The sequence below is a fragment of the Carcharhinus amblyrhynchos genome, chromosome 15 (genome assembly GCF_965287045.1).
Source record: "Carcharhinus amblyrhynchos chromosome 15, sCarAmb.v2.hapA, whole genome shotgun sequence".
Lineage (NCBI taxonomy): Eukaryota > Metazoa > Chordata > Chondrichthyes > Carcharhiniformes > Carcharhinidae > Carcharhinus > Carcharhinus amblyrhynchos.
In genome coordinates this window covers 32,710,023-32,732,758 of record NC_137338.1, presented here as the reverse complement: position 1 = coordinate 32,732,758, position 22,736 = coordinate 32,710,023, and the positions used below count along the sequence as shown (strand labels likewise).

The 22,736-nt window shown below is 42.7% G+C and overlaps 1 protein-coding gene across 5 annotated transcripts in view; it reads right to left on the bottom strand.

The window, feature by feature from the left end:
- Positions 1-323: 323 nt before the first annotated feature.
- The window catches only part of hao2 (hydroxyacid oxidase 2 (long chain)), a 94,468-nt gene continuing 72,055 nt past the window's right edge, over positions 324-22,736 (bottom strand). For 3 of the 5 annotated variants that reach the window (XM_080203745.1, XM_080203749.1, XM_080203746.1), the window contains 6 exons: positions 22,181-22,333; positions 19,484-19,635; positions 18,204-18,487; positions 16,446-16,664; positions 14,453-14,611; positions 324-1,472 (listed from right to left, as the gene is read on the bottom strand). In XM_080203745.1, coding sequence (XP_080059871.1) covers positions 1,281-1,472; positions 14,453-14,611; positions 16,446-16,664; positions 18,204-18,487; positions 19,484-19,635; positions 22,181-22,311 — 1,137 coding nt within the window. In that variant the 5' untranslated portion in view covers positions 22,312-22,333 and the 3' untranslated portion in view covers positions 324-1,280. Of the gene's footprint in view, positions 1,473-8,417; positions 8,488-14,452; positions 14,612-16,445; positions 16,665-18,203; positions 18,488-19,483; positions 19,636-22,180; positions 22,334-22,736 lie in introns of all 5 variants that reach the window. The other 2 variants (XM_080203744.1, XM_080203747.1) reach the window with 2 other exon arrangements.

Here is a 22,736-nt window from a genome sequence, read left to right as displayed (position 1 = left end):
TTAAAACAACCTCCTCTATAGCAACCCATCTTGTAAGCTTAATTAAAACTGCACAGTGAAATCCAATATACCCAAATATATTAAATCCAAAACACAGATTATCATAACATTCAAAAAAATCTGATTACTCTTGTCAAACTGTTCCCAGTATAAGTTATTTGTAACTTCCAATAATTGGAAGGAATGAAAGTTGAATTGTTGTCTGAAGTGTTTTAATTTTAAATGCCATTATTGTTTTAAAAGGAAGTATCAACAATGTTAAAGTCGATGCAGGCCAATGAATATCTAATAAGTATTTTCTGAGTAAAACTCTTCCTTCTGAATATGTGAAAAGATCATACTTTATCAAGCAGTGTAAACCATTTGGCAAATTACATAATAGATGTGATAAGTATTGTGGTTACAAACTCAACTGGCAAAGCTCACCAATATGTTTACAAAAATGATTACAGTTTGTGAATGCCTTCCAAGTGTAATGCAATATTAGGGAGACAACAAATGTATTAAATGTCCAACCTTTTCCCTTGGAAGTTTATGATCATGTCAAAATCTCTTACATATTACAATCTTCATCTCAATTATCAGAAGAATTCTTTCATTGTTGGCTGTCACAGAGGCATTGACAATATTGTGTATTTATTGCAATTTTATAGTGCTCTTTAGAGAAATCTGAAGGAATCACATTAAAGATGAATAGTGGGTTGGCAGAGATGAAAGCACGTTATCCTGATACACACTGCCACCCAAACCTCCACTAAAGGAACTTCACATCTCCTTTCGCTGGGCTGAAATCTAACTCAAGTTATAAAGATGAAAGATGATCAAGTTCCACTTGCACCATAAACCACCTGGTTTCCATCATTAAGCTATTGGCTTTGAGCAGAATTTACCTTATGAAATGTATCAATGCTTCATACAGTGGCTGTGCGCCAACAAAACCAGTAAGTTACATTTGTACAGCATTCGTGGCACAAACAAATCATGAAGGATGTAAAGATGGTATAACTGAAAAAAAAATGCCATGCCAAAGAGGGGTAGACTTGGAGAGACAGCCAAAAGTTTGGTTAAAGATGGATTTTAAAGAATTTTTCAAAGGAAGAGAGGGATTTGTGGAGAGAATGGTCTCTAATGTGGGCTTAACAATGGTATCAATGCTGCAATTAAGAGGGATCAGATAAAAAACATTTCTTCATGTCAACAAGAAGATGATTCCTCAAATGGACATATTTCAACAGTAATTGCATTATGAAATAGAGGTTATTCGCCATATTCTGATTTGTTTATTTGCCTTGGTTACAGTGTTTTTCAATTAGGCCCAAATTTGTCCAAAACGATCTTTGCTTTCTCAATATATTGATCTTCCTGCGATGATGCCCAGACTCAGATGTGGTGCTCAATTTTATTTCAGGGATCATTCTAAAGCTTGGAGAACTGGATGAGGTTCCTGTTGATCTCGGAGATATTTCTGCAGCCTGCAGCAAAGATGGAACATTGGTGACATTAAATAAAACCCAAGTGCATAAAATTGCTGCCACCTCTCACTACACAATGATTAAATAATAAGTTGATGTCTAATAGATTTAGCCAAACAATCTCTGGAAGAACTAAGAACAGAATTCTCTGAGTGGGACATGCACCATTCATTGTTGAGTCACAACTGCAGTCAGATGGTACACTTCAGGAAACATGCTTAAAGACATGTTTTGAAATCATTCCAAATTTTGTACATTATCGATGCTATTATCAATGTTAATCTTGCAAGACACTTTACCAGGTTATCCAAGAAGGATTCCACACATGTCTGTGCAGTATGCAATACAAAATGCTTATAACATACCTGTTCAAGATTAGACTTTAATAAATATGGATACAAAACAGGATAGAAGCAAACATATGAAAATATAATTTATAAGAATTTGGACTGTTAATGTTGCTCATGAAATCATTCAACAGAAATTGGAGAACATGTTCAACAAATTAGGAAAACAGATTTAACAACGTATGATCAAAGAAAATATAGTGATTATTTTGAAACCTAGAGTTAAACGGTATTGTGTTAAATTGGTTCATACGGAGAGCTGGTGCAGACACCATGGGCCAAATGGCCTCCTTCTGCATTGCAACAGTTCTGTCTTTCTGTGAAAACTATATGAATTACGCTTTCATAGGTTGTTATTAAGGTTTCAATTTGCACACAGTCTTTATAAACACCCAAGAAAATAAGCATATTCATGTAATTACTATTGGAGACAACAAAATACCTACCTTTTATCCATATGGAGTCAAGAATGTAGTTGTGTACACTTATATGTTAATATTTCCTGGCTAACATACAAATGAGGGTTAACAATTGTCTGTTATGTGGACTTCTCATCAACATTTCTGCCACTTACTTATACAAACCAGTTTCCAGTTTGGACTTGCCAGTGTGCATTTCTCTGAGCAACCGTTTTAATGGGCAGGTAGCTTGTAAATAATTCTTCACTTCCCCCTTGCTTACTCTATAATCTTTTTTTTAATGGTATTCCTTCCTGAACATTAGTGATAAACACATTTCTTTTGTCACCCAGGGAACTCCTGAATACACTGCAGCCAGAAATTTTTAGTTTCCATTCTCGCCCATGTTTAGGCCAGGTCTCCATGACAGCCACTACATCATAACCCAGTGTGACAACTTGCGCCCGCAATGGTATTCTGTTTCCACGTCTAGTTCTTATTTTGTTTACCCCTCCATTCTGTTGCTATTTGTACTCCAGTTTTCTATCCACCTTGGCTGGCATTCTCTGGTCTCACACGTCCCCCTACCACTGCCAGTGAGAACGGAGAATTTGGCGCTCAGCCAAAATTCCATTCTCAATAGCAGGACGGGTTAATCCCAGTCGTGGGCAACGTCAGAGAATCCCGGCCCTTGACTCTCACATTTGTTGCAACATTCTGGTTCACCTCTCCTGCCAAATTAGTCACAAGAGAATGAACAGGCAGCTTTTATGAGACAATAGCTAATGACCCCAATTCCAAACCCCATGCAGCAGAGCACTTGTGCTGTGAGATGTATGCCATCATCCAATCACCATATGGTTGCTTAGGCAACATTCAATTTTTTTGGGCTATTCAGGCAGAGCTGTATGTGGCACTCCAGCCACAGTCTTCAAAATCATCATCACCTACAGAACACAATCAGGAATGGTAGCACAGTGGTTATATTAATGGACCAGCAATTCAGAGATCTGGACAAATGACCCTAAGGAACGAGTTAAAATTCCAACACAGCATCTGGTGCGCTTATATTCAGCTAATTTAATAAATCTGTAAAAAGAAGCATGTATCAGCAATGGCGACAATGAAATTACTGGATTTTCGAAAAAAACATCCCAGCAATGTGCGTGACTCTTAATCGCCCTCTGAAATACTTTAGCAAGCTAATGAATTCTGTCAAAATACGATGAGAAAGAATAATCAAAATAAAACTTCACTGACTACCTAGCATCAATCTAGGCTTTAAATCAACCCCATGAAGTCCACTCCTAATTTTTGGGGACTTACATAAAAATTGGAAGAGCTGCCTCACAAATTAGTCAAGCAATAGTCTGACATAGACATACTGAATCATACCTTACAGCTCACATCTGAATTCCTCCATCACTATCTTTGGCAGGACAGGCATATCTGAGGTTTAGAATCAGGAGCGAGTAGCCCTCAGAGTCCTCAATATTGGCTCCAGAAGTCTAATGGCATCAAATGAAACACAGGCCAAGGAAACTGTCTTCTGATAACCAGCTGATGAATCTGTGCATCTCACGTTGCACATCATTTGGAAGAAGGATTGATGGTGGAAGCACACAGAATCGTGGGGGAATTACCTTAATGTCTGTCGCCAGGAGGGGACTAAGCTGAGTGCTGGCATAGTTGTCAAACTACACCCGCAGCAGCAGGTGAGAAAATTAACACAGGTAGGTTGTCCTGTGAATCTGCGACAGGTAGGTTGTCCTCACCAACCTATCTGTCGCAGATGCATCTGTCCATGATAATATTGGTGGGGATGGCCACTGCATAGTCCTTACTGCACAAATGGACTTTCTACTTCACAAAGGGGAAACCCATAATATATTGTGTGGCACTAGACCGCGTTAATTGACAACAGATCTTACAACTCCAACTTAGGCATCCAAGAGGATCTGTTGGCCACTAGCAGCAACAGAATTGTACTTAATTGCAACCTTTAAACTCATAGCTCAACTCGCATTAGGGGACCCGTGCTGGTTTAATGAGTTGTGCTGGAGAGCATGCCAGGAGTAGCAGTTGACATACTTGAAAACGAGATATCAATATGGTGAAACTACAATACAAGATTACATGGATATTAAACTGTAGAAATGGCTAAGCTTTCCGACAACCAACAAATCGGATCCACGTTCTACAGACTGAGCACGTCCACACATAAATGCTGCAGGACAGTGAACTAATTATGAGCACAGTAAGAAGTCTCACAACATCAGGTTAAAGGCCAACAGGTTAATTTGGTAGCACCAGCTTTTGGAGTGCTGCTCCTTCATCAGGACTCACCTGATGAAGGAGCTGAACTCAGAGAACTTGTGCTACCAAATAAACCTGTTGGACTTTAAACTGGTATTGTGAGACTTCTTACTGTGCCCAGCCCAGTCCAATGCTAACATCTCCACATCTTAATTATGAGTAGGAAGAGAAGACTCCATTAACCTCTTCAGCCTCAATGATGGGTGAAACCAGAAGGTGAAGGCAAAACAAATAATTGAAGCGTTTGAAAACATCTTCAATCAGAGCTGCCAAATGAACGTAGAACATTGAAAAACTACAGCACAAACAGGCCCTTCGACCCACAAGTTGCGCCGATCATATCCCTACATATTAGGCTTACCTAGGCTTACCCTCAATCCTACTAAGTCCCATATACTCATCCAGAAATCTCTTAAAAGACCCTAGCGAATTTGCCTCCACCACCACCGATGGCAGCCGATTCCACTCATCCACCACCCTCTGAGTGAAAGACTTACCCCTGACATCTCCTCTGTACCTACTCCCCAGCACCTTAAACCTGTGTCCTCTCGTGGCAACCATTTCAGCCCTGGGAAAAAGCCTCTGAGAATCCACTCTATCTATACCTCTCAACATCTTATACACCCCTATCAGGTCACCCCTCATCCTTCATCTCTCCAAGGAGAAAAGACCGAGCTCCCTCAACCTATCCTCATAAGGCATACCACCCAATCTAGGCAACATCCTTGTAAATCTCCTCTGCACCCTTTCATTAGCTTCCACATCCCTCCTGTAATGAGGCAACCAGAACTGAGCACAGTACTCCAAGTGGTGTCTGACCTGAGTCTTATAAAGCTGCAGCATTATCTCCCGATAACTATGGAATCACCAGAGTACAGGAAGAGACCATTCAGCCCATCACATCTGCACTGATCTCAGAAAGAGCATCCCACCTTGGCTATCTCCTCTGCCCTATCTCCCCGCTTTTACCATGACTAATCCACCTAACCAACACACCTTTGGATTGTGAGAAAACCAGAGCATCCAGAAGAAACTCACACAGAGATAGGAAGAATGTGCAAGCTATACACAGACAGTCATGCAAGGCTGGGATCAAATCTGGGTCCCTGGCACTGTGAGGCAACAGTGTTAACTGCTGTACCACTGTGCTGCCCCATGGATGATTTGTTTCAGTCCATTACTCAGGTTATCCCCACATGGGAGCCAGTCTTCAGCTAATCTATAAAATTTAGCCAGTGCACGAGGAAAACTCATATCTTTTGAAGAGAATTTATAGCAGAGAAAGATGTCTTTGGGTCTAACTGATACTGTATCAGTTAGTCCCAATGACTTCATCTAACCCGGTCAACATATTCTTCTATTCCTTTCTCATGTACTTGCCTAGCTTCTCCTGACATGCAACTTCACTGCTCTCCTCAACCACTCCATATGATAGCAAGTTCCTCATTCTCACCACTCTCTGAGGAAAGACATTTCTTCTCAATTCCTTGTTTAAATTTACAATGGCTAACCTATATTTATGGACCCTTGTATTAGAGGCTCCACAAGTAGCGTTTTACTTTCCATCAGTTTCATTATTGATGAAAAGTAAGTTGATGCCACAATGTGCAGCAATCACACACTGCAGAATGCCATGTAAACCAATGCTGACCAATGTAAGTGTCTTAAAGTCATGCGATCTCTTTATCTGGACACCCCAGAATGTAATCCAGCCCTAGCTCAACACTAGCAATGTATAAAAGATCCCTTTTGCACAGAACAATGACCCGGCAAAGTAGATAATCTTTATATATTTGCATTCACTGGCATCCTAATGAGTTAGAATTTCATTTATCTCATGGGGGTGGGAGTGGGGCAGATCATTCTCTGGTGGGGGGGAGGGGAAGAAAAGGCAGGCCAGGTATAGCTCTGGCAGGCAGGGGAGGAGGAGGGGGACCCGATCATTCTGGTGAGAGGGGGGAAAAGGAGGGAGGCCAGATGGGGGGAGGAGGGAGGACTAATCATTCTCTGGTGGATGGGGAGGGAGGTCAGATGGTCCTCTGGTGGGATGGAAAGGGGAGGGTGAGAGGAGGAGAGAGGAGGGCCAGATGGATCTCTGGTGGGGGAGGGGAGAAGAGGAGGGAGTCCCAATCATTCTCCAGTGGGGGGGAGGGATGGAGGGCCAAACTGCTCTCAGAGGCAGGGCGGAGGGTAGGTGGGTTGGGAGACCCGTTCATTCTCTGGAGGGAGGCCATATGGATCTCTGTTGGGGAGGGGAGAGGCAGAGGGAGGAGGGTCTGCTGCCAGTCTGCAGGCAATTGATGGGGGGGGATGTGGGGCAGAGGGTCGCGATCGGTCTGGGTAGCAATGGGTGTGGGTGGATAAGAGGGACAGTTATGCTGTGGAGGTGGGGTGATATCTGTGGGGCCATCGTTCCTGCTTTATCTGCTTTTTGCTGTCCAGCAGTGATGTGACAGAGGCACGCTTTTCTATTTTTTTTTACTGGCCATGTGCAGTTGAAGGCTCCGATCAGAGCTGCCAGGTTTCTGGTGCAATAAGCCCTGCCCACTGTGCGATTCAGACTTTTTTTTCAGCCTAAGTGTATATGGGGGGGGGTGCCGGAGAACAGGTTTCCAAGTCAGATCTGAATTGCGCCCAGATTCAGCACTTAGAATGAAAATGGTAAAATCACCTCCTACCTCTTCAGAAGCTGGAGCAGCCGAAACAGACCTTTGCCGAGATATCTGTTTCATGCCACATCTGAACGGGCAAACGTGATAGTAAAGGGGGAAATGCAGGTAAGATTGGGCGTCCATCTTATTAAGTCAATTTAGATGCATGCAAATGCATTTAAATTGACGTCGTACCTGTTTCGAGTGCGGTTCGGATCACAGCCATTTCTGAGCCTTGGTAAAGTGGACACCTGCATGGACATGGGTGAGGATCGCACTAATCACCTCACACCCGACTTTACCAAGTTTTTGCGCCGCAGTGGTAAAATCGGGCCTCAAATGTTTTCTTTTATGGGGCAATCTGGATCAAGAGGTCACAGCTATAGGTTGAGAATCGGTAGATTCAAAACTGAGATGGGGAGGAACTACTTCTAGCAGAGGGTGGTGAATTTGTGGAACTCGCTGCGCCACAGCGCGGTGGAATCTGAATTGTTGAATGGTTTCAAGAAGGAGATAGACATAATTCTACCAAAGAAAAGGAAAAAATGGAACTGGGGAACAGGTGGGAAGGTGATTCTGAGGCCAGGGAGAAATCGGTCATGATCTGACTGAATGGCGGCGCAGGTTAAAAGAGTTGAATTTGCCTACTTCTGCTCCTAATTCCAATGATCCTATGTTCCTATTTTCCTATTGATAAACTGCACAGTAGGATTATCCCTAGAGCCCTGCTTCTGTGCCTAATCTCTCTGGATTCATTTAAGGTGAATCCCAAGAGGAAGACATTATGCATGGAAACAGACAAACAGGATCATTAACTGCATGCAATTCTTAGTAATTTGGTTTGGTGCCTCTTAACCATGGTGAAGGGATTGCCTGTGTGTCAGACTTCAGGATAACGTCATAGGATCTTTCATATCCACCGGGTTTAACATTTGATCTGAAAGACAGCACTGCAGTTCCTTTGTGGTTCATTGAATTACCAGCATAAATCGTGTGCATGGGTCTTTGGGATAGGACTGGAACTTCAGACCCAGAGGCCAGACCAAGCCAAACCTACATCTTTTGGAAGGTGAGAAGGGATTTGTAGTATTGGATACACTGAGGTCGTGCGCCCTATGGACTTTTAAATGTCACTCAAGGGAGCAAAATCTGTGTTTTATTGAGCCAGTATTTCAACCACGCTCCACCACGTGTGTTAACCCATTCTGCTGTAGAGTCAGCAAACGTTCTTACCAGCCAGAGCCATTGACAAACGGAATTCATCATTCAAAATCTGCAAAATCTCTTTGACTCCCTCTTCTCCCTAAAGATAAAACAATATACTGTATTTTTGTTTTCAAATTGATTTTGTCAAAATTTTGTAATTCCAAATGTTACATCCATCAGTTATATCAAAACACAATTTGAATTACTATAAGGCTTTAATAAATGTTGTTTGTCTGTCTCAATTATTTAAAGAAATCCCAGGATTGCACAGCACAATATCACTGAATCTGCCATGTAATTTCCACCCTTTATGACACTAGCATTGGTCAAAATAAGTAAAAGAATAATGTCCAGAAGTCATATAAGAATTCAAAAGGGTGTGCATTATTCCGCAAAATCACAATCTGTGGAACTTCTGCAGCACATTATGAGATTGACATAATATTCATGAACCACTTCACTCTATCTTTTCAGTTTTAAGTTATAAAGTTATTGTTTAGGCTGCGTTATATATGTTGGGGCAGAGCCCATTTAGGCTGGAAAAATATTTAATGCAGATTTGAAAGAACAAATTTTTGAATAATATGAAAAAAACTGCTGATATTTGACTCCAACAGGAGCATCATCCAGCCTTACATCCAGCAGAACATGATTCTCCAGTCATTTTAACATTGCAATTCTGTAACAAACTTGTCTTGTCTCAGACAAGCTACTATCACACTCAGAATAAACTCCCATTCAATCTACCTGGACTTGGTGGTCCTTTCCATAGTAATGTTCTCACTAATATAACTCTCAGGATTATAGGAATATGGAAGCCTTCTCAACATATTGATTAATTAATACATTTATTAGTGTCACAAGTAGGCTCACATTAACACTGCAATGAAGTTACTGTGAAAATGCCACAATTTGGCACCTGTTCATGTATACTGAGGGGGAATTTAGCATAGCCAATATATCTAACCAGCACATCTTTTGGACTGTGGGACAAAACTGGAGCACCCAGAGGAAACCCACGCAGTAACAGGTAGAATGTGCAGACTCTGCACAGTGACCCAAGCCAGGAATTGAATCCAGGTCCCTTGCGATGTGAGGCAGCAATGCTAATCACTGTGGCCATTAAGGTGCAGCCGCTAAGGAAGTCTGTATATCTGGGGATGAGGGGAGCAGTGGGGGAGGTGAGGTTTCTGCCAAACCACTGAAGAATTTACAGAAGTGAGGGTTAGGAGAGAGCTTGTAGGAATTCCAGGAATTGGCACTTCCAGAGATCTTCGTGAGCTGGAAATTTCCATGGGCACAAAAATTGCTAGTTTTATGACTTTATCCATGAAATGAATTTAACAATTTTGACCCAGAGAGATTGTCTATTGCACCTGTAAGGTAGTACACTTTGTACCAGCCACAGGCAGCAACATTTTTGTAAGCGCTCAGAAAAAATTCATTCGATCCTTTGTCGAACTTCTCCAACTGATCTGATAGGAGCTTGAAATTATCCAAGGGTAGGAAGTGGATATTATGGGATTGGAACAATGATCATATTGGATCCCTAATTTGCACTGGACCCTGCTGGTTGTCACAGTGGCTGTTGGCCTGATCCTCATCAGGAGGTAGCAGTGGTTTTGGAAAGCACAGGATTTCTCGGTGCTCCCTTGATCTGGGGGAGCAGTTTCTGGGAGTGAGATTTTGGGAGGCAAAGCCAGGGGCCACGAATGCACAGGCTCAAGCATTGGGAGGAGTGAAAGAGCCTCCATGGGCGCCAGGGCATCGTGTGGAACAGCACTAGAACAATGGCAACATAGGCTTGAGTCCTGGACTGGTTGGGCTGGAGGTTGTTGCAGTATTTTTTATCAGCATTGGGGGGCAATGAGTCAGATACCTGCGGCAGAGTGGGCCACCATCTACGGCAAGTCTGCTTGCTCCCTGGGGTTTGTGTTGTGAAGAAGAGCAGACAAACAAATTCAGCCATAATGGGATGCTGGCCTTCATAGTGAGGGGGATTGAATATGAAAGTAGGGAGGTCTTGCTGCAGCTGTATAGGGCATTGGTGAGGCCGCAGCTGGAGTACTGTGTGCAGTTTTGGTCGCCGCACTTACGCAAGGATATTTTGGCCTTGGAGGGAGTGCACAGGAAGTTTACTAGGCTGATACCGGAGTTGAGGGGGTTGAGCTATGAGGAGAGGCTGAATAAACTAGGCTTGTACTCGTTAGAGTTTAGAAGAATGAGGGGAGATCTCATTGAGACGTACAAGATGATGAATGGGATGGATAGGATAGAGGTGGAGAGACTCTTCCTGCTCAGAAAGGACAGTAGGACTAGGGGGCACAGCCTCTAGATAAAGGGGGGCGCGGTTTAGAACAGAGTTGAGGAGGAACTTCTTCACTCAAAGGGTGGTGAATCTCTGGAATTCTCTGCCCGTTGAAGTGGTGGAGGCTACCTTGCTAAATATTTTTAAGACACGGGTTGATGGGTTTTTGATAAGCGAGGGGATTAAGGGTTATGGGGAGAGGGCGGGAATGTGGAACTGAGCCACGACAGATCAGCCATGATCTTATTGAATGGCGGGGCAGGCTCGAAGGGCTAGATGGCCTACTCCTGCTCCTATTTCTTATGTTCTTGTGTTCTTATTTCTAGCAGATCAGCTCAAGATTTGAAGGCAAACCCCAAAGAGAAAGGTTTGAATCACAAACCTTCACTCCTGCTGAAAGCAAGGCATCCTTTTTTGCCATTGTTTAGCAAGCAAGTTTGCAACACTATTGATTCGAAACAAAGAGTTCAGCTCGCAACCATTTTAGATTTGGGCTGTCAAGCAATCCTTATGATGTGGAGATGCCAGCATTGGACTGGGGTAAACACAGTAAGAAGTCTGACAACACCAGATTTAAGTCCAACCGATTTATTTGATAGTAAACTCACAAGCTTTCAAGGTTTCCTTCTTTGTCAGGTGAACGGAGAGTACTGGCCTCAGACAGAGCATATAACAGCACAGTTTACAGATTACTGATTAGAATGCGAATCTTTACTTCTAACCTGCTATTCAAGTCTTAAAGTGGCTAACAATGTGAGTGGAAGGAGAACTGAGCACAGGTTAAAGAGATGTGTATTGTCTCCAGACAGTACAGTAAATGAGGTTTTGCAAACCCAGGCAAGTCACGGAGGTTACACATAGTGCAACATGAACCCAAGATCCCTGTTGAGACCGTCCTCATGTGTGCGGAACTTGGCTATCAGTCTCTGCTCAGCGACTCTGTGCTGTTGTGTGTTGTGAAGGCCGCCTTGGAGGATGCTTACCCGAAGGTCAGAGGCCAAATGCCCATGACAACTGAAGTGTTCGCCAACAGGAAGAGAACAGTCTTGCCTGGTGGTTGTCGAGCGATGTTCATTCATCTGTTGTCATAGCGTCTGCATGGTCTCCCCAATGTACCATGCTTCGGGACATCCTTTCTTGCAATGTATTAGGTAGACAATGTTGGCCAAGTTGCAAGAGTATGTGCCGTGTACCTGGTGGATGGTATTGTCATGTGTGATGATGTCATCCATGTCGATGACCCGGCATGTCTTGCAGAGGTTGCTGTGGCAGGGGCGTGTGGTGTTGTGGTCACTGTTCTCCTGAAGGCTGGGTAGTTCGCTGCAAACAATGGTCTGTTTGAGGTTGTGCGGTAGTCTGAAGGCAAGAAGTGGGGGTGTGGTGATGGCCTTGGCGAGATATTTGTCTTCATCAATGATATGTTGAAGACTCCAGAGAAGATGTCGTAGCTTCTCCGGAGCAATGCTTATCTAGTGTAAGGAATTTCTTTATTGTTAGTGGGGTAAGGAGTCACTGAGTTGGTGCCTTCATGTATCCAAAGCGCTTTATCCTATGTTACAGAGCATTACGATAGGATTGCTCACGTGGTCACAGAAGGTGACATTACGTTTGGTAACTGATTCGACATGGTTTGTGAGAGGTGTTTATTAGACCTTTAAGGCAATGTCAAGTTGTGAAGGAATGGAGTGATAGGGAAGATTGCACTGAGAATTTAGAAGAGGTAGTTGGTTTGAGGGGCAATGAGTCATAGAGAGGGCAAAGGAAGTTTTTAGGGTATTGAAATAGTAAGGAGATAGAGTGAGGCAGTTAGAATTTGAATTGTTGAGTTGGGAATGGGCAATAATCACTGGATAAGCATTGCTTGACAGTCCAAATCTAAAACGGTTGCGAGCTGAACTCTTTATTTCGAATCAATAGTGTTGCAAACTTGCTTGTTAAACAATGGCAAAAAAGGATGCCTTACTTTCAGCAGGAGTGAAGGTTTGTGATTCAAACCTTTCTCTTTGGGGTTTGCCTTCAAATCTTGAGCTGATCTACTAGAAATTTTATGGCTGAACTTGTTTGTCTGCTTGGGTAAGTTAATAGAACATAGAACATTACAGCGCAGAACAGGCCCTTCGGCCCACGATGTTGCGCCGACCAGTTTTTTAAAAAAAAACAACACTAACCCACTAATCTAAACCAATCCCATTTCGTCCATAAACCTATCCACAGATCTCTTAAACGCCCCCAAACTAGGCGCATTTACAACTGCAGCTGGCAGGGCATTCCAATCCCTCACCACCCTCTGGGTAAAGAACCTACCCCTGACATCAGTCCTATAACTACCCCCCCTTAATTTAAAGCCGTGCCCCCTCGTGCTAGCTTTCTCCATCCTAGGAAAAAGGCTATCACTATCCACCCTGTCTAAACCTCTAATCATCTTATATGTTTCAATAAGGTCCCCTCTTAGCCGCCTTCTTTCCAGCAAAAACAACCCCAAATCTCTCAGTCTCTCCTCATAGGATCTCCCCTCCATACCAGGCAACATCCTGGTAAACCTCCTCTGCACCCTCTCCAAAGCCTCTACATCCTTCCTGTAATGTGGGGACCAGAACTGCACACAATACTCCAAGTGCGGCCGCACCAGAGTTGTGTACAGTTGCATCATGACGCTGTGACTCCTAAATTCAATCCCCCTACCAATAAACGCCAAGACACCGTATGCCTTCTTAACAACCTTATCTACTTGATTCCCAACTTTCAGGGATCTATGTACACATACACCTAGATCCCTCTGCTCCTCCACACTATTCAAAGTCCTCCCGTTAGCCCTATACTCAACACATCTGTTATTCCTACCGAAATGAATTACCTCACACTTCTCCACATTAAACTCCATCCGCCACCTCGCGGCCCAGCTCTGCAACCTTTCTAAGTCACCCTGCAAACTATGACACCCTTCCTCACAATCTACCACACCTCCGACTTTGGTGTCATCAGCAAACTTACTAATCCACCCAACTATACCCTCATCCAGATCATTAATAAAAATTACAAACAGCAGTGGCCCCAAAACAGATCCCTGAGGCACACCACTCGTAACCGAACTCCATGACGAATATTTACCATCAACCACCACCCTCTGTCTCCTATCTGCTAGCCAATTCCTGATCCAATTACCTAGATCACCCCAATCCCATACATCTGCATTTTCTGCAGAAGCCTACCATGGTGAACCTTATCAAACGCCTTACTAAAATCCATATACACCACGTCAACTGCCTTACCCCTATCCACCTCTTTGGTCACTTTCTCAAAGAACTCAATAAGGTTAGTAAGGCACGACCTACCCGCTACAAAACCATGCTGACTGTCTCTAATCAATTCATTACTCTCCAAATAACTATAAATCCTGTCTCTAATAATCCTTTCCAAAACCTTACCCACCACAGAAGTAAGACTCACCGGTCTATAATTCCCAGGGAAGTCTCTGCTCCCCTTCTTAAACAATTAGTTAGTGAAGGTATTAACATGCTGAACAGGTAATGAGCTAGCTGGTGAATATTTGAGAGTAGTTGGGGCTACTGAAGGATAGCTGTGTAGTTGTAGACATTGGGGGTAGATAGGATTTTAGAGAAGAGTAGGAATCACTGGAAATAAAGAAATGAAAGACCATCAAAGAACCACCAAACTTTTTCAATGGCCGGAGCAAAGGGAATGTGAAAACGTTTAGGGTTGATATTGGTAATGAACATAAAGATCGATCAGTTACCTTGTAGACAAGACCCCAAACCACAGGCCGGCCAATAAAAACACACTTGGCACCAAGAGCTAAAGCCTTGAGCACATCACTTCCTGTACGGATTCCGCCATCCAAATAAACCTCAATTCTTCCTTGTACCGTATCCACAATTTCTGATAGGGCATCTATCTGCAAACGTTCAAATAAATATTACTCACTGCCTTTCATTTTACCATTCAGTTTGGAACTAAGAAAATGACAATGTTTACCTAACTTAGTTTGCTGATAATTAAGTTGTGATGAAATTTCTGTTATGTTGAATAGTTCCACCATCTCTTCCAGCTAATACTAATTGTAACTAAGTGGAATAGAATTGTGGCTTTCTTAAAAAGAAAAAATAAATGAACCTTTATTGTTTGACTGTGAGGCCTTCATGAATTAATCCCATCACACAGCCAATTTTATCTTAAGCGATTCTTTGAGTCACCGTAGCAGCAAAGTCAGTGCAAGGAATCATTTGAGAAAGTACACATCCTATTTTTTATTTTTCATTCATGGGATGTGGGAGTCACTGCAAGGCTAGAATTTATTGTCCATCTTTAGTTGCCCTGAGTATGGGGTAGGAAGCTGCCTTTTTGAACTGCTGCAATCTGTGTGGTGTAGTTACATCCACAGTGAAATCAGATAGGGAGTTCCAGAATTTTGACTGAGCCATACTTAAGGACCAGGGATATACTTCTAAGTCAGGATTCATTCATGGGAAATGGGCGTCACTGGCTGGCCAACATTTATTGCCCATCCCTAGTTGCCCTTGAGAAGATGATGATGAGCTGCCTTCTTGAATTGTTGCAGTCCATGTGCTGTGGGTTGACCCACAATGATGTTAGGGAGGGAATTCCAAGATTTTGGTCCAACAACTGTAAAGAAAAGATGATATATTCCCAAATCAGGATGGTAAATGGCTTGGAGGGGAACTTGCACATGGTGTTGTTCCCATGTATCTGCTGCCCTTGTTCTTCTAGATGCAAGTGGTTGTGGGTTTGGAAGGTGCTGTCTAAGGATCTTTCGTGAATTGCTGCAGTGCATCTTGTAGATAGTACACACTGCTGCTACTGAGCATCAATGGTGGAGGGAGTAGATGTTTGTAGATATGGTGCTAATCAATTGGGCCACTTTGTCCTGGATGGCATGGAGCTTCTTGAGTCATGTTGGAGCTACATTCACCCAGGTAGGTGAGCAATATTCCATCACAATCCTGACTTGTGCTTTGCAGCTGGTAGATAGGCATTGGGGAGTCACGAGGTGAGTTGCTTGCTGCAGTGTTCCTAGCTTCTGATCTGCTCTTGTAGCCATTGTGTTAATGTGGTGAATCCAGTTGAATTTCTGGATGGTGTGTGACCATATGTGGGGGTGTACCCATAGTCTGTTATCTTAGTCCCTCTAAGTGATACAGTTTGTGTAATTAGTAGACACTATTGAAAAAGCCTTGGTGAGTTGCTGATACTTAATATAGACTCATAATTCAGATTGGCACTGAGCAAGTTTTGAGGATATCTTTACTTTGTATTCTTTGGATGGAATGTTGAACTGAAACATTGGCCAAGGTTTTCCAGCTGTTCCAGCTGGCGGGATGTTCTGATCTTGCAGACCCTCTGCCACGGGAAAACAGGAAGACAAGAAGGTTCTGCCAACAGCCAATGACCAAGTGTAAAATATGCCTCAAGGGGACAGAAAATCACACCCATTGTCTACTTACATAATTGGACACAAATGTGGCATGGTTTGAAGAAGGGGAATGAATTCTGTTGGTATCCTGGCCAACATTTCTGCTTCAACCAACATCGGATTTAGTCATTCACCTCAGTTACTGTTTGTGGGAAATTGTGTGCAAATTGACTGCCATGCCTCCTTATATAATAACAGTGACTACTCCTTAAAACCGAACTGTTAGTCCTGGATTAAAGAGGCAAAGTAATGGAGGAAAGAAGGATACAGTGGTTGTGAGAGAGATAAATGGACTGACCGTAGCAGGACCTCCATCAAGTTGCCTGCCTCCATGGTTTGACACAATGATACCTTGGACACCATGCTCCACTGCCAGCTCTGCATCTTCTTTGGTTAGAATTCCCTTAATAATTATAGGCAGGCGAGTTAATGACTGAAGCCAGTAGATATCTTTCCAACAGATGGATGGATCCAGAGAGTTGGCTGGTACTCCATACACCTCTGCTTCAGTATGATTCTGTTGTATAGAAGAATTATTACATTGTAATAGTGGGATTTCAGCACAGTGGAAAGAGGCTTTTATTTTGGGGGAACTCAGTTGAGGGTTGTAGAAGCAGCATAATTCATCCAGACACTTTAAATCCTTTTGGCTCAATTCTATCTTAATTGTAACTGATCATTTGGTTTCTAAACTTGATCTGCAGATAGTTTCTCCATATCAGTTATAAACTAGAAGCAGCAGTAGACCATTCGGCCCTTAGAGCCATTCATTATGAACATGGCTGATCATCAAATTCAGTATTCTGATCACCCCTTCCCCCCATATCCCCTGATTCCTTTAGCTCTAAGCGTTATATCTAATTTCTTCTTGAATCCACAATCATGTGGCATAAAATAGTTTATACATAGGCAAATATTTTGAACTTACTTTGAAGTTTTAAGCAATGACAAGAATTTATTCAAATGATAGAGCTTATATTGAAATAGAAATAACTGCTTACAGACTTCCATACTTAGTATATAAATTTATTTTTTATTCACTTATGTGACATGGGTGTCGCTGGCTGGGCCAGCATTTATTGGCCATCCCTAGTTGCCCTTGAACTGAATATCTCAGTCAGTCATTTCAGAGGGCAGTTGAGAGTCAACCACATTGCTGTGGCTCTGGAGTCACATTTAGGCCAGACCGGGTAAGGACGGCAGATTTCCTTCCCTAAAGGACATTAATGAACTAGATGGGTTTTTCCAACAATTGACAATGTTCTCATGGTCATCAGTAGACTCTTAATTCCAGATGTTTTTTGTTGAATTAAAATTCCACCAGCTGCCATGGCAGGATTTGAACCTGGGTCCCAGAACATTAGCTGAGCTTCTGGATTAATAGTCTAGCGATAATACTGCTAGGTCATCAGCGCCCAAATATGAACTATAATAATGTTATTAAGGAATCAAACAGCAGTTGATATATGCTTGAAGTTCACTAAGTGCATTGTACCTATAAAACAGGGAAATAGATGTAGAAATCTGATTCATATGACTTCCTACACAAATAAGAGCTGTTAAACCAATACTATTCACTTCTGGTGCAAATTGTTAGTGTGTTTCTTAGTACCTTCCTCACCAAAAAAACAGAAGTACATGCAATCAAATTTTAGACATTGATCTTCAAATACCCAAAGGGCAAAGAGGAGATGGTGTGAAAAGAAGACAGGAAGGAGATCATTCTTCACTTTTCCTTGCCAGTCTTAGACATCAGTTTAAGCCCTCCTCTCCTGAAGGTGTTTGCTCTTTTGCCAAATTATGGTTCATATGGATCCCATTTTGCCTAAATGCAAGAGCTAACAGTGAGTCTGAGCTTTCTCAACCAGTCCTTATCCTTTCTTTAACAGTTTTTATTGATGGATTTCAGCATACTTCACCCAGTCAGAAGTCAGGAGATTGGTCCTCTGTCCCCTCCCTACCCAATAGCACTGAGATTAATTGGTATGACCTTGTGCCAGCCTGGTCGAAATCAGTTAATTTCTTGAAGTATCTTTAGAAGGGGAAGTAGCCATACCTCGAAAATGCCATCAAAGTTTTTTACTTTGAGATGAGGTGGTAGCTTAAAGTTATTCCTGATATCGTTTCTTCGCTTGCCAGTATAAGGGACATCCACAGTTAGGACAATGGCCTTGTACCCATGTGCCTCCACGCGATGTACTAGCTGCTCTGAGAGTTTACGGTTCCGATAGACATAAAGCTGGAACCATCGAAATCCATTTGGTGCTGCAGCTGAAATCTCTTCCACAGAACAGGTGGCGTATGTACTTGCAATGTAGCATGTATTCATGGCTTCAGCAGCTACAAAACACACAAACACTGATCAAAATCCATGTTGTTCTTCATTCAACTTGCTGACTCCAAGATTTCCACATTCTTTGTTTAGATTTTTAAGTTCTTTAGTGTCACAAGTAGGCATATATTAACACTGCAATGAAGTTACTGCCACACACCAAGGGAGAAGTTAGCACAGCCAATGCACCCAACCAGCATGTCTGTCAGATTGTGGGAGGAAACCGGAGCACCCAGACGAAACCCACGCCGACACGGGGAGAACACGCAGACTCTGCACAGACAGTGACCCAAGCCAGGAATTGAACCTGGGTCATTGACACTGTGAGGCAGTAGTGCTAACTACTGTGCCACGGTATTAACCTGAAAGGGTTACATTAGAGTCTTGCCATTAGATCTGCATTCAATTTCAGCCCAAGGGGAAAAGGTGACATTTTTCCCCTCCCTGGATTTTTAAAGCATTTACCATTGGGCATTAGATCAATCACTTTGTCCCTATAGTTATGTTCAATCAAAGCATTAGGCTTAAATTGGCTGAAAATTTACATTATTCAGCTCTATGTCATTATTATAGCACAAAAATTCCCAGAAATGATGATATTACTTAGGTCACGGCACATTAGCTGGATACTTCTGCTGATTAACAAACAGACAGTTATTATTAAACCTGCTTCCTTTAAAATCTATGGTGATCTTATTTTCCTTCACTTATGCTAGTGTTCACACTCCCAGCCACTTAAGACATAAAAACAATGGCACCTGAGACCTTTATACTGATGAAATATTTCCTGCCCTGGGAATCGTAAGCCATGAATTATGGAATATTTTGATCTTTGGTTAAGCTATTGGTTTATTAATGCTTGCAAGTGGCGTAAAGGGACTCGTGTCCAAAACTCACATCAATTGCATTTTGCCATGTGGCTATGTTAACATGCCTTTATTTATACTACTGCAAACATATGAATATAATTATTGTTTGAAGTGAAAGTGTCTAGCATGAAGTACCACGAGCTGTACTCATCTCTCCATCATGCCATGCCATGCAGTGGAAGGCAGTAGGTGCAATTCCTATGGGAAAACTGATCTCCATGCCCTGGATGGTTGCCCTTGTATCTGTTACGGAGACATCTCTTAGCATTCGGGGACGCAGACGGATCCTACAAAATTAGCAGAAATTTGAAATTAGACAGAACTCTTTGAACCTATCTGGTTCTACGTCACATCAGATCTCCCTTCACAAGCTAAACTGGTTTACAGGATTATATTTTAGCTTATACTCGCTGGGTATAAAGTATCAGCCAGGGAGAAGGTTGAAAGGAAAATTGAGAGGAGGAACAAATGCTCAGAACAGAACTGATACAACGGATGGAATTTTACTGCTGCTTTACGCCTGTTTTGCAGTGGGAAAATGCTATAAAATTAGGCATAAAGCAGATAGCGCAATTGGCGTGCTTTTCGCGACTGGCGTGATTTTACGACACCTACAATTCCAGGTAAGCCTCTTGCCAGAAATGGGCAAGAGCTGATTAACGCCTTGAATTTTATTCTAATGCTTATTTCCATCTGCTTAGTGAGCCCGGTGCTCAATCATTTGGTCTCGCTTGCCTTTACGGCCTTGCCGGAAGAAGTTCTCTCTGCAAGAAAAACATCTGTTCCCATGAACAGGGAGCAGTCATGTTGGCCTCACCGGTGCAACCAGAGGCTGTTGAGGCCTCCTCGGGCGGCCGATTGCAAGGTGAGTGCTAGATGGGCAGTTCCACCTGGAACCTGGGCAATGCCAGCCTGGCACCTGGGCAATGCCCATTAGGCATCTGGGCAATGTCCACTGGGAAGCTCTGGCCTTGGGGTGAGTGTGGGCAGAAAACCCTGCTCTGAGTAACATATGGTGGTACTAGGGCAGAAGACCAAAGATGTAGGTTTTAAGGAACATCTCATTTAAGGAAATAACACTAGTGTAGCAGAGCGGTTTAGGGAGGGACTCAGACACCAATGGTGGAGCGATTAAAATCAGGGGAAGCTAGGGAGACCAGAATCTGAGAAATGCAGTCAGTTTGAAGGGTTGTAAGGCTGGAGGTGATAACTCAGATAAGGAGGGGGTGAGCTCATGGACTGACCTGAAGACAAGGATTTGAATTTTAAAATCAAGACGTTGCTTGACTGAGACCTGATATAGATCAGCGAGCACAGGGTGATGGGTGAATATTGTGAGTAAAGCCAATTGAGGCTGGGGGAAGATCCCTAAGACGTCCATGGTGGACGGGGGTCGGGGGGTGGGGAATGGTTTATTGCTGTTCTGGTCGGGGCATCCTTTAAACACGCCGCCCAATCTCAGTGCTGCCGAGTTTTATTGGCTTGTTTAGGCCCCGCCCTTCAACATGATGGTGTGAAACATACCCAATTTTTTTTTTGGAGTGAACACCTGGAGTGAAAACCAGCCTGTTTCTCTTGAGAGAAAAAACAACTTTTTTCAGTCAGACGCTGCCACTATACCAAATTCAATTTGGCTGCACTCATCAGATTCTGATTTCCCTAGTATCTCCTGATTTCAATCACTTCACCACTGAGTCTCTAAGTTCTGGGATTCCCTCCTTAAACCTCCCTGCTTCACTAACATTGTTTCCTTAAATGAGATGCTCCTTAAAACCTATCACTTTATCCATCTGCCCTAATACCACCATACGTGACTCAGGGCAGGGTTTCCCACCCATGCTCACCACAAGGCCAGAAATTCTCACCCAAGGCCAACAGATCTTTGCATGGTCCTGTCCCACCCATTACAATTTCTGTGGCAGGTGGTTCAAGCAGATTCCTTCTTTAGTGCCACAATGCCCATTGAAGCCCCTTGTGCCTCCAAATAAATAAATTACATAAAAGTAGTAATCATTGATCCTTCTGAATATAATGCAATTTCCAAGCTAGTTTATCATCGGCATTGCTTATATGATAACTAGCTTGATTACTTTCGACAGTGAAAAATTATAGACTTATGTTTTGTTTCATTGGAACAGAGTAGGTTAAAGGATATCTAATTGAGGTTTGCAGGATTTTGTGTAATCTGTAAAAATGTTGTACCGTTCACTCTGATGAGGCCCAGATAGGGATGAGAACAAAGAAGTGGAACATTTTTTACAAGTTAAAGCATGGTCAGCGAAGAAATATAATCAATTTCTCCGGAGATTGGTCACCTTCATCTTTAGAAATGTTGGGGCCTTGAGGCTCTGAATGAAGCTCTCACCATCTCTGAATGGGGCATAATTGGGTGTGAAGGTAAGAACTCCCACAGGCATGCCCCCCCTAATGTGGGAAGACAGGCAGGAGACTCATCCACCTTCCCAGCCTGGCTTCTCCGGCAAGGCTGAGTTCCATCTGAACTGGCTTTGATCCAAATTCCACACCTTATACATAAAGAGAAAGTGTCATTGTGGAACCCTGTTGAAATCTACAAATTTCAGCTCCTAAGATTTCAAGCTCCTTCTGAATTGTAGCATGCATGGTATCCTGCAGTCAAATGTTCTTCAGCTAATGAAAATTCTGAAATATCAATCATTAATTACAAGCTTAACAAGACTGGAAAAATTTGATTTTGTTGTATTACTAGAAGTTTTAAACTGTTTGGAATTTTCTTTCCTATTGTGTTGCAACTATATGCTACTGTGCAATTCAACTGATTTGGGTCTCATGAGAATTTGGTGGAGCACAAACCTTTTGTAAGCCATCAGATTGTCATCTCTAGTGCAGCATTCGTCAGCCCCAGCAGCGTAGTAATCCCAGGTGGTTTTGGGTAAGTGTTCTTTAGCATACATCTCAAAGTCAGACAGACATACCAAAGACATCTCTGGGTCACACAGAGAGGATCTGAAACAATAATAGTTGCAGGGAAGGATTAACAAGGATCTCAATTGCTAACATTTATTGCAAAAAGGCGGCAGCAAAGGGACCAAAAGAATGACCCCATGTCTTCCACAGAACAAGGAAACATTTAGGTACATCTCACAAGTACCAAACATAATCAAGGGCCTCATACATCCTGGACATACTCTCTTCCACCTTCTTTTGCCGGGAAAGAGATACAAAAATTTGAGGACACACCAACTGACTCAATAACGGCTTCTACCTTGTTGTCGTCAGACTTTTGAATGGGCCTACCTTGTATTAAGTTAATCTTTATCTACACCCTAGCTATGAATGTAACACTACATTTTGCACTCTCTCCTTTTCTTCTGTATGTACGGTATGCTTTGTCTGTATAGCGCACAAG